Raw genomic sequence first — 12,487 nt, forward strand, 5'->3', positions numbered from 1 at the left:
AAGAACTCAGCCAGCAGATCACAAACACAGAGCTAATACAATCTACAGTCTCATTTTCAACAAGTATTATAAAGCTTGTAGAATCAAGGATACTGTGCAAATCATGTTTTACTTTGGAAATGCACAGGCAGATATTTATATTCTAGGCAAATTAATTACCATGAACAAAGATGTAGTTTTCCTTTTACATATGATAAGGGTAGAATTACCCAGATCCAGGCTTTTGCTGTTTGTCATGAACTGTTTTTCATGAACTGTTTTTCCTACGCAGATGTTAACAGAGCAGACAGATTTCACCAGCAGATGTCTCTCTTTCTGCGTTGACAGACTGATCTTAATTTTAACCGACCTCCAGCAGTATTTTTTTTTTTTTCGTCACTTCTGGGTTGGGTGGGGAGAACAGAAAATAAACGTAAGAATCACTTTGGTTCAAATGACAGTATTTTTTTCTGTTCATGAGGAAAACTGCAACTATGTCTTAAATGATCATGTGACATATTGTCTAAATGATATTTGTATTCATCTAAAATTGCTAGCAGTTGAAGTACGCCGTAATGTTTGCTTATTCACTTCAGTTGTATTTATCCTGGAGGTGTTTCTTGTCATTATTATCAGGCTTCATTTCTCTTTGAAAGATGACCAAGAAAACAATCAGATCATCCTGGATCTTGCTGTTTACAGGTCAGAATTTTTTTTTTCTTAATTTTTGCCATTCTGAAGTTCTAATACACAGTGTTTCAAATATACTTCTCTCTGTAATAGGGACTTTTCAAGAGGAAAATGAATAACACAGGAGGTAATGGAATCCATCTTGAAGCCTGTGCCAAAGAAATGAAGCTGAATAAACCAAAGGCCCTTCAGACTGTTCTGTTACCCCTGAATGAGCACTGTGTCTAATAGTAATTTTTAGAATTGATGTTTTCTGCAGTCCACAGGCAGGTTTCCTCCACACCTGTCCTTTTATACTTCTGTAAAATCTTTTCCATTCTTTATTTGCAGATTAAGGTTGTAGGGAATGGAATTTATTCCCATTCTCTGGCCCTAGAGGTGCTCTAGTACAGTTCATGTCCTTCTAGATCAATTCTTCTCCCCAAGACAGAGTGGGGTAGCCTTGTTCTACTTTCCTTGCTTACTGGAAAGACTCTATGGCCCATGCTATTTCCTGAACTGTGCCAGGGTATTGCCTGGAAGAAATTTGGTTGAACCAGGCCAAAATACGACACAGAAACCTGATAACTATTTGATACTATATACTACTAAGCAGTACAGTGGCCTTGCCTACACTTCAGGAAGGTGTCAGAAACCCACAAGCTTATGTACCCATAATAGGATCTTGTTAGAGTAAAGCTTGAACTAGTTTTATACCACAGAAACCCTATTCATGCCAGGTGTTCTTCCCTTACAGCTCATTAATTTCCCTCAAAAGAGGCCTGCTCCATGTTTCTGAATTATAAGAATTAGGCTTTTCTGAAGCTTGAGAAAGTCTTTTCAGGTGCAATAAAATGTTGGATATGTTGTAATATTCTGTGCTTACTTGTAAGAAATGCAGACTAAAAAGACTGAAAAATGCACCTGAGAAGTAACATTATAAAAAAAAAGGAAATGAAGAATATGTACTTGTGTATTCACTGGTAGGTCACAGGAACATGAGTGTATGTGTCGCATGATGAAGAAAGATGTCAAAGTAGAGCTTTTACAGGTTACAAATTTTGTTTGACAGTACTGAAATTTAAATGTACTGTGTTTTCTGGGAACATAAAGTATTTCTGTTCATTGTTTTCCAGCAAATGCTGTGAAAAAAGAAAAAGAACATATTATAAATTTACTAGTAAAGACTTCAGAAAGAAAAGTAGCAAAATACTTTTGCAATTTTAAATACCAGATAGATTAATTTTCATATTAATGTAAAGCACTAAACTAATATAAGAAAGAGTTTTTCATTTCCCACAAAGATTTTGAATTCTTGCAGCTATACAATAGCTGATGTGGTGGACTTGACAGAATTTAGACATTATTTTGATGACATTCTGTGAAAACACAGGAAGATCATGTTTTTATTCCAAAGATGTTAAATCCTAATAATATTTCATATAACTTAATAACTGAAATTGAATTTTGTAATTTGTAAACTACAAAATCATCATTAAAGAGCTATATGGTCTGCACTGCTTATTTACTGGACTGTATTGTAGATTGATTCATTTATTTATATTTTATTCTGAAGACATTTGGACACTTCTCTGCTTGATGTTGATGTCCAGCCAACTTACATACGAGTACTGGTGAAGGGAAAGGTTAGTGTTTTCATACTACATTCATTTCAAATCAAGAGCTAATGCTCACCACAGTTATTCAGTGGATTCTGGATCTGACTTTTATGAGTTACCCACCGTGTGCACCTATGCAGAAAAAATATTCTTTTATATTTGCATTATTTTGGACCACACATAAACTGTGGAAGTCCTAACCAGAAGACATGTGAAGCCTGAAATGAAATTTCACTCTCTCTTTCTCTCCTTCTCTCTTCTTATTCCCCCTGCACCATCATGTACCAGAATTCACTGAAGAAGAGAGCTTGCCCAGTTGCCCTAGGCTAGAGTTTAGCTATTTCACAATCTGGAATTCATAGCTGACAGAAACAAATTGATGTATATTCTTTTGAAAGGGCATTTAAAATGTCATTCTAGTTTTCTCTCTTCTCAGTGGTTTTAATTTTATCATCAATTTTTTAAAAAATTGAAAGTACTTAAAGGGTAAACCAAAATCCCTATTTGTGACTGTACCAACTCCATAAACAAAATTTCAGAATTACTTTATGTCTAAAATACGCTGGATAATCTTTTAATTTAATTGCTAATATAAGTCAAGCATCATTTTATAACCTTCTTTAGAAATGTCACTTCAGGAATGACAGCAATTCAGGAATATACATATGACTATACTTGTAAGTAAAAGCTGTTTAGCATGCTAATCATTTATTAGGATTAGTAACACTACATATAAAGTGAGAGGATGTAGACCTGTACTGTCCTTACAATCAAAGGATATGATAGTGATGTTTCTGCATGTGTCCTGTCCAGGTCAAAAAAAAAAAAAAAGATAGATCTATTTTAGCATGATATACTTCAATCCCATATTTTCTCATAGCCTTTTCAGCTCGTGCTTCCTGAGGAAGTGAAGCCAGACAGCAGTTCTGCTAAAAGATCACAAACAACTGGTCATTTAGTTGTCAGCATGCCAAAGGTATGTAAAATAATCTGAGGAGGCATTGTACAAAGATAGTCAAAAAGTTGTGAGTACTTTTGGAATATTTCTGAGTTACAGGTAACATCTGGCTAGGTGAAGTTATTCAGTCTAGCCTTTTTTATCAGGACATATTTTCCAATGAATGAACATTCCAGAAAGACAAGTTAATCATAAAAGCCAAACTTTAGGATTTAAGATACCTTTAAAGGAATATTATGAACATCAGTATTAATAGAACTATTTGTATTTCCTTTCTTTTCAACAAAACCAGCTTTTCATACATGAAAAGAGACTCTGCAAAACATGCAGTATTGTGTAAATGTGTAAGATGGAGGATTTTTTAAATAACTGAAAATAAGCAACTCTACTTTCTTTTTCCACCTGTGAAATAATAAAAACAAATCAATTTTTCAAAATTTGTGTCGCACACATATGCACGAAAATTGCGTTTTGGTTCACGGACTGGAATGACGTACTACTGTCATGTCTCAGGTGATCAGAACAAGAGCTGCTTAATTCATTTTCCCTTTATGCTCTCCCTGGATCCTCTGGCCAGTTCTACCAAGTATATGTAATCACAGAGCAAGAGGCTTGTGGCCACATGGTGTTTCAGCTGAAAATTGCTGCACAGCAGTCCCTAGTACTTAAAGAAGCCTGGGTAGAAGTCATATTCCCCTAAAATTCCTCTGTGCTCTCCTATCTCACCTGTGCTCTAATGTTTGCCTGTATAGTGTCATGCTGATCAGGATTCTAGTCAATTGAGGGTTCTGCTGGCATGTAAAAGCAAATTGACTTAAAGTGGTTTTTTGTATTCTGTCTCTTCCTTGCCCAGCCCAGTTCTAGTAGTGTAAATGAGAGCAAACTGATAGGTATGTCCACTTTATTTCCTCTCCACTGTGTGTCTTCTTATGGTTTCTGTAAATGTAGCTTGTAGCCTGGGTACATAACTGGTCTTGTGATTTGTGGGATGACATAATGAGTGGATGAGGTAGAATCAAGGGTGGAATCACGACATCTCCTACCCATTCCCACACATCTGCAAAAAACTGAGAATAGAGAAGGAATAACCAGTAATGAGGAACAATCTAAGACATGAAGGTTCAACTTGCCTTACTGAAGCGGGCAGTGAGAGAGGTAATGGGTGGCCAGGCAGCAGCCAGTGGGAGTTCAGGGGGCATTAGAGCTTAAATACAGGGAAGATGCAGCAGCGTGAACCAGAATAGAAGACAAGGTGCAGCAGGAATCTCAGTGGCAGAGATATTTTCAGGTTTGGAGCACAATGGATGGGATGGTGGCAGAAACAGGAAGGCATTTAAGGTGGGACTTGATGTCGTCTGGTGCAAGACTGGGTTCTTGGACCTACAGGAAGAGCAGAGATGGATTGAAGGGTTTGGAGCAGACAGGGAGCTGGAAATTTTAGGAATGCAGAGTTCTGAAGATGAGAATGGATTATATGGTGGGGTTCTGGGAGCTGTGGAAAAGGTTAATCAACTTCAGCATCGTGCTCTTCAGCCATTATGCCTTTGGAGAGTTGGACTGTACCATATATTTTTGGCTTTCAGAAATAGGGTAACTCTGTCCCAGGACAGTTATAGAAAAAAAAAAAAATTCTTGGTGCTCTAGCCTTACCTTTCTGGCCTCTAGTAAGCTTCTCTGTTGGAGAGAGTAGAAGCAGTGGGACATGGTGCTACATATGAATCTACCAGAATATATCAATTGCAGCATTTTCTTCTGAAGGAGGAACCTTCAGCTGCTATTTGGGGTCATTTCTTTCTCTTTTGCTCTGATGTAATGCTAAGAGCATGCAACTAGTAGTTGTAACTAAAGAGTTATTTTTCAGCTTTTGGCTTTTTCACTCGTGGTTCTATACCTTCTATGTTTTCTTCTATGCTCCAGTCCCATACCATCTGTCTTTCCCTACATGGACAGCCTCTCATTAAATCACAAACTGTCACTCTAGTATCAAGCATTCAGTTTTACCAGGAGCTTGAAGAATGCTGAAAATTGTACTCATTTGGTTAAGATCCATATTTTGTTAATGTTCAAAATCCACTCATATGAGAATTTATGTTTTCCTAAATTTATTTCTTTGAAACTGAGGCCTTGTCATTTGCCATTCTGGCTGGATAATGTCATTTTCAAATGTTTCTGAACAGTTTTGTTTACTATTTACTTGTCTTTTGGATATTTTAAGTACTATCAGTTTTCTATCCCATAACCTGCTTTTATTACTCATACATCTTTCTAATCTCTTTGTAGTTTACAAGTGCCTTAGAAAATGCAAATATTTCAGAGTCTCTGGATATATATTGAAATCTGCTACCTGCCTGGAAAGTTATACCTGAATCAGAAAAATTAATATTATCTCTTCATATCATGATTGACAACTACCTTTATTCCATTATTGTGGTGGGTTGAGCCTGGCTGGGGGCCAGGTGCCCACCAGAGCCGCTCTCTCACTCCCCTCATTCACTAAACAGGGGAGAAAAGGCATAACGAAATGCTTGTAGGTCGAGATAAGGACAGGGAGAGATCACTCTCTAATTGTTGTCACGAGCAAAACAGACCAAACTTAGAGAGGGAATTCATCTAATTTATTACTAGGCAAAACAGAGTAGAGGAATGAGGAAATAAAATCAACTCTTAAAACACTTCCCCCCACCCCTCCCATCTTCCCGGGCTCAACTTCACTCCCGGCTTCAACCTTCCCCCCCTCAGCGGCACAGGGGGACGGGGAATGGGGGTTACGGTCAGTTCATCTCACGGTGTTTCTGCCGCTTCTTCCTCCTCAGGGGGAGGACTCCTCTCATCGTTCCCCTGCTCCAGCATGGAGTCCCTCTCACGGGGTGCAGACCTTCGGGAGCAAACTGCTCCAGTGTGGGGTCCCCCACGGGGTCACAAGTCCTGCCAGCAAACCTGCCCTGGCGTGGGCTCCCCTCTTCACGGGTCCACCGGTCCGGCCAGGAACTTGCTCCAGCGTGGGCTTCCCACGGGCCGCAGCCTCCTTCAGGTGCCTCCACCTGCTCCGGCGTGGGGTCCTCCACGGGCTGCAGGTGGAATCGCTACACCCCCTCATCCTTCCTCCATGGGCTGCAGGGGGACAGCCTGCTTCACCATGGCCTTCACCACGGGCTGCAGGGGGATCTCTGCTCCGGCGCCTGGAGCTCCTCCTCCCCCTCCATCTGCACTGACCTTGGTGTCTGCAGAGTTTCTTACATCTTCTCACTCCTCTCTCCGGCTGCAAAAGCTCTCTCTCTCTAAGTGTTTTTCTACTTCTTAAATATGTTATCACAGAGGCGCTGATTGGCTTGGCCTTGGCCAGCGGCGGGCCCGTCTTAGAGCCGGCTGGCATTGGCTCTATCAGACACAGGGGGAGCTTCTAGCAGCTTCTCACAGAAGCCACCCCTGTAGCCCCCCCGCCACCAAAACCCTGCCACGCAAACCCAACACATTCCACCCCTCGCCTCTGTGAATCACATATTTAAGAATTATTAAAATATACATTCAACACAAAAACTACACACACTAATCACATCAACAAGGAAAAAGAAAAAGAATTCCCCCCACCAGAAGCAAAGCAACACTATCACAACACTAAACAAGAGTAGACAATACACACAGAATCCACCTCCCGTCCCTTCACCGCTATTTCACTCTCAATCTACGTTCAGTCAATGTTTTGCTCGTTACCTCTTCCAATTACTGTCCTTATCTCGATTTTCTCCTGCCCCACGTTGGGCGCCAAAATAACTGTGGTGTGTTGAGCCTGGCTGGGGGCCAGGTGCCCACCAGAGCCGCTCTCTCACTCCCCTCATTCACTAAACAGGGGAGAAAAGGCATAACGAAATGCTTGTAGGTCGAGATAAGGACAGGGAGAGATCACTCTCTAATTGTTGTCACGAGCAAAACAGACCAAACTTAGAGAGGGAATTCATCTAATTTATTACTAGGCAAAACAGAGTAGAGGAATGAGGAAATAAAATCAACTCTTAAAACACTTCCCCCCACCCCTCCCATCTTCCCGGGCTCAACTTCACTCCCGGCTTCAACCTTCCCCCCCTCAGCGGCACAGGGGGACGGGGAATGGGGGTTACGGTCAGTTCATCTCACGGTGTTTCTGCCGCTTCTTCCTCCTCAGGGGGAGGACTCCTCTCATCGTTCCCCTGCTCCAGCATGGAGTCCCTCTCACGGGGTGCAGACCTTCGGGAGCAAACTGCTCCAGTGTGGGATCCCCCACGGGGTCACAAGTCCTGCCAGCAAACCTGCCCTGGCGTGGGCTCCCCTCTTCACGGGTCCACCGGTCCGGCCAGGAACTTGCTCCAGCGTGGGCTTCCCACGGGCCGCAGCCTCCTTCAGGTGCCTCCACCTGCTCCGGCGTGGGGTCCTCCACGGGCTGCAGGTGGAATCTCTACACCCCCTCATCCTTCCTCCATGGGCTGCAGGGGGACAGCCTGCTTCACCATGGCCTTCACCACGGGCTGCAGGGGGATCTCTGCTCCGGCGCCTGGAGCTCCTCCTCCCCCTCCATCTGCACTGACCTTGGTGTCTGCAGAGTTTCTTACATCTTCTCACTCCTCTCTCCGGCTGCAAAAGCTCTCTCTCTCTAAGTGTTTTTCTACTTCTTAAATATGTTATCACAGAGGCGCTGATTGGCTTGGCCTTGGCCAGCGGCGGGCCCGTCTTAGAGCCGGCTGGCATTGGCTCTATCAGACACAGGGGGAGCTTCTAGCAGCTTCTCACAGAAGCCACCCCTGTAGCCCCCCCGCCACCAAAACCCTGCCACGCAAACCCAACACAATTATTAACTTTACATTTCACCTACATTTCACCTACCTGGATATTTTAGCTACACCTGCATATTTTCCCTAGCCTGAGGGTCTGGAGTCTGTTTCATCTCAAAATTCAGAGATATTTGTAAGACTTGAGGAGACAGAAGCTCTATAGAATAACAGTTTGAGGGAGGCAATCTTTCCCCTCTGCTCAGCACTGGTGAGACACACTTGGAGTGTTGTGTCCAGTGCTGAGCTCCCCAGCACAAGAGAGACATGGACATATTGGAGGGAATCCAGCAAAGGGCCACGAAGATGATGAAGGAACTGAAACATCTCTCCTATGAGGAAAGGCTGAGAGAGCTGGGACTGTTCAGCCTAGAGAAGAGAAGGCTGCAGGGGGTCTTATCAATACTGATAAATACCTGAAGGGATGGTGTACAGCAGGATGGAGCCAGGCTCTTTTCAGTGGTGCCCAGTGACAGGACCAGAGGCAATGGGCACAAACTGAAACACAGGAGGTTCCCTCTGAACATCAGGAAACACTTTTTTACTGTGAGGGTGGCTGAGCACTGGCACAGGTTGCCCAGGGAGGTTGTGGAGTCTCCAACCTTGGAGATGTTCAAAAACCATCTGGATGTGGTCCTGGGCAGCCAGCTCTATGTGGCCCTGCTTGGGCAGAGAGGTTGGCCCAGATGACCTCCAAAGGTGCCTTCCAACCTCAACCATCCTGTCGGTATGTGATCCTGTGAACTTCATGGATTTGCTGACCAAAGATGAATCTGTGCTACTTCACAGCAATTGCATGTAGCAGTTACAAACCTATTGTTCTTTGTTTTAAATTACAGTCACAGAATCTGTTCCCTTCCCCCAGGACTGAATTAGAGTGTACAAGCTATATTTTTTGGATACATATCCTTTTCAGATACTCTCTATCCATACAAATTTTATTGGTGTTAATAAGTTGTAATCTAGGAAGCAAAGTATAATGAAAAAAGATTAGCAATAACTCTAAGGCCAATAGATATTTTTTCTTCCAGAATGTTATGGCTCAGGTTATCAACAATGTTTGAGAATACTAATTTGATGTCATCAACGTAATATGAATTCCTTTTAGTCAGATAATAGGAAGAACAGAGTTCCTGCAACATCTTTCAGGCTGTATCAGTGATAAGATAAGCCTAATGACTATATTGCACTATATTTAACCTTTTTGTTCCTGATAAACAATTATTATCAAAATAAAATTATTTGCAACTAGATAAATGGCCTAGCCCATTCCTTAGGTAAGTGAAATGTTAAAAATGCTATTAACCTAAAAATAGTCTCCTATAACATGCTTCTTGCAATACTATCCTGGAAAGATATCTCTCTTCTCAGTAACAGAACAGAAAGCTAACTGAATTCTCTAAGTGTTTTTCACTTCTTTAGTGAGTTTCTGATCAGGTTACTAAACCTTTCACCATTCATCTTCCACAGATGAATGTTCATAGTTCCGTAGCCTTTAAAATGAAAAACAAAACCTCGCTCCTTGCCACTCCAATGACCTTGCCATATCATAGATGTGAGAGATAGTAAATTCCACATGAAGTAAAAGAAATCAAATAATTTTCACCTTCTTATCTGGAAACATTTTTCTTAAATGTACTATTTACTGCACAGCAAATGACTGCAGAATGGGTGTCTTTCTAAGGCAGTGTCTACCAACATTTTTTTGGAAGGTCGTCAAAACAAACAGAAGGACATAACATTCAGTGAAATGATACAGTGATACTTTTAAAGTGTAGTGTTTATACTGTAAAAATCATCTGTACAGAGATTTTGCATGAGTAAGGACTCAATAGTAGAGTGCATTGTACATACTTCCTTTTCTGGGAAAAATATTTATGACATGAAGCTTTTCAAACTTTGAACCTCTATGACTCTATGGCAGTGTCATCTTTGCAGATGATGCAGGAAAAATAAAAACTGAGAGTTTCTTCAATAGACTTTGACCAAAATTGGCATATTAAATCAGTGTTTTTGTAAAAAGTCATCAGCGGATTACAGCAGTAGCATTTTAATTAGTGTCTGAGAAATAGCATCAAAACCTAGTGTTACTAGCAAACAGTTTTTATTTGGGGTTCTAAGACATCGTGTGTCATGTTTTAAAACTTCACTTTCCTTATTTTAGTGAATCAGAGCAAAACTTGGACTTTTTGATTAATTCTTTATTATATAAGCAGTCACAAATGATTTCTGACAGCTTTTTATTGCCTGGGCCTTCAAAAGCGTTTAGAAACTTAAAGATCAATGAGAGTTAGATTCCGTAATTAATTTAAAAATAGGAGTGGTACATATTATGCATGTCAGTGTAAAGGTTATTTGATAGAATTTCATTATATAATTCTCACTTATCTAGGTATGGTAAATGCAGTAATATTTCATTACCATCAAAGACATGTGGAGACATACAGCTGTGGAACCCTGGAAATCTATTAATCCTTCAGAATAAATGCGTTTCAGGGAAACTCTGTTACTCAGTGGACTTCTCATTCTAGAAGAAGAAAGCCACTGTAGGAAAACAATGTGGACTGAAAAGATGACTCAGCTTAAAAATATTATTTTCACATATTCCTTCTGTTTTCTCAAATATGTTTCAGATCCTGTTTAACACACTCATTTCTAGAATTCTCTGCTAGTGATCTTAAAAGGTCTCTCTTTTTTCTGATGAATGCAAATATTATCAATAGTTTCATAGAATCACTTTCAGAAAGCTTCATTATATTAATTTAGTCCATCTTCCTGTATACTACAGCCTTTAAATTTCATACAGTTTCCTTCTACTGAGCCCAAAGCCTTATTTTTGGCCACAGTTGAAACTATGGCAGTTCTATTTTCCAGAACAGTTATCCTCACTTGATTACTGTCACTAAGAGATGGACAGTCAGATACTGGCTTGTTGCATATGGAGTTGTGTTTCAAAAAGAAGAAAAAATAGACAGTATCACTTAATTTTTTTCTTGAACAGAGGTAGGAGGACATCTTTTGAGCAGAAGAGCTTTTATGTCCAACAATATTTAGTAATTGATAATAGATGTTTTAGTAGGCAAATCCTAACCATTTCCTAAGTTCCCGGATCACTTCTTGTCAAGGAAGTCTTGTTTGTTGATTGCAGAATCAGCAAATTTCCTCACCATCCTTGATGATGTGCTCTGAGGGCAAAATAATTAGTCTCAAAGGGATCAATGGAATAAATTATTAAAAGAACAGAACACTAGAGGGCTTCCTGAGAAGAAAGGGAAGATCCAAAGAAACAGACTTTCCTTCACCAGAATATATACAGAATCAGAGGTGATCAGCCCCTTCACGATGAATTTCAGAAACAAACGACAGAAGCTACAGGCTCTGTCTTATTTCTTACAGATTTTAGAATGGAGACAGTTTACTGGGCATCTGCAACGGACTACTTTCAAATCAACTGCACAAAGAAACAGTCAATAAAATGAACTGTTTGGTATAGTTCCTGTTCTCCTCCTTCCTTTCAAATGCTTAAGGGGTCCCTCTCCCATGATGTTGCTGACAGGAAAGAGATACCCTTTTGCCAATAACATGTCTTCCAAAAAATGGTGATGGACATGTTTTCTTTGAGAAGGGGAATTCACTTGGACTTTGAACTTGAGATTCTGTTTTAGCAAAGGAGCTGAGGGACTTTGGGGTCACTCGTCCTTTTATAAAGAGTGAGGAGCAGTCTAGATTGCAGCAGATTCTTTAATAAAAATGTCTGAAATGGCATATGGACACCCGAACTGAAATGCAAGTGGGAGGCATATCATGAACCAGGTAGCTATGGAGAAAATTAGTAATGTGCATTGTTAACATGGTACTAAAAAAACAACATATAATTAAATATAAATAGATGTATCTATTTAATTTTATATATATATATATTCATATACATATTTGAAAATAATTCCATTCAGCTGATTTGGTTAAAATTGTCTTATGCATATGTTTCATGTTGAGTGACATGTTAAAATCTAACAGAAAGAATAAAGAGAAAATTTATTCAGACTCTCTTAATTTTTCTATTTTTGAGAGATTATTTAAATGCTTGTGAGCATAAATATCAACTTTTATGAGATTTATTTTTCTGCCTATTTTTATTTTAGGCTAAAGAAATAATCCTGACTAAGAAAAAAGTATCAACTTCAATTAAAGATTCTGATTTTAATACACTGAAAAAAAATGCAAGAAGGTAATTCCTTTTTTTCTTTTATATTAGTTTTATTTTTTGTCTGTTTCTTGTTCATATGCCAGAATATATGCTTTTTATTATGTTATTGTCAAAAGTATGAAAATATTGATTTGTATAGAGTAAAACTATGTTTAAAAGCTTTAGACTAATGGCCTGACTGGTGCTGTTTATAAAGTGATCTGCTCCAATAGCAGAGCCAAAAAAGCACTTACTTCTGCTAATCAGTTTTGTTCCA

At 39.9% G+C, this 12,487-nt stretch overlaps 1 protein-coding gene across 1 annotated transcript in view; it reads left to right on the top strand.

The window, feature by feature from the left end:
• The window catches only part of LOC129202678 (dynein axonemal assembly factor 11-like), a 60,775-nt gene that overhangs the window by 35,538 nt on the left and 12,750 nt on the right, over positions 1-12,487 (top strand). Inside the window, exons 12-15 of the mRNA XM_054815986.1 lie at positions 616-681; positions 2,225-2,294; positions 3,148-3,243; positions 12,167-12,252. Coding sequence (XP_054671961.1) covers positions 616-681; positions 2,225-2,294; positions 3,148-3,243; positions 12,167-12,252 — 318 coding nt within the window. The remainder of the gene's footprint in view (positions 1-615; positions 682-2,224; positions 2,295-3,147; positions 3,244-12,166; positions 12,253-12,487) is intronic.

This window comes from Grus americana, chromosome 2, assembly GCF_028858705.1.
Source record: "Grus americana isolate bGruAme1 chromosome 2, bGruAme1.mat, whole genome shotgun sequence".
NCBI classification, from domain to species: domain Eukaryota; kingdom Metazoa; phylum Chordata; class Aves; order Gruiformes; family Gruidae; genus Grus; species Grus americana.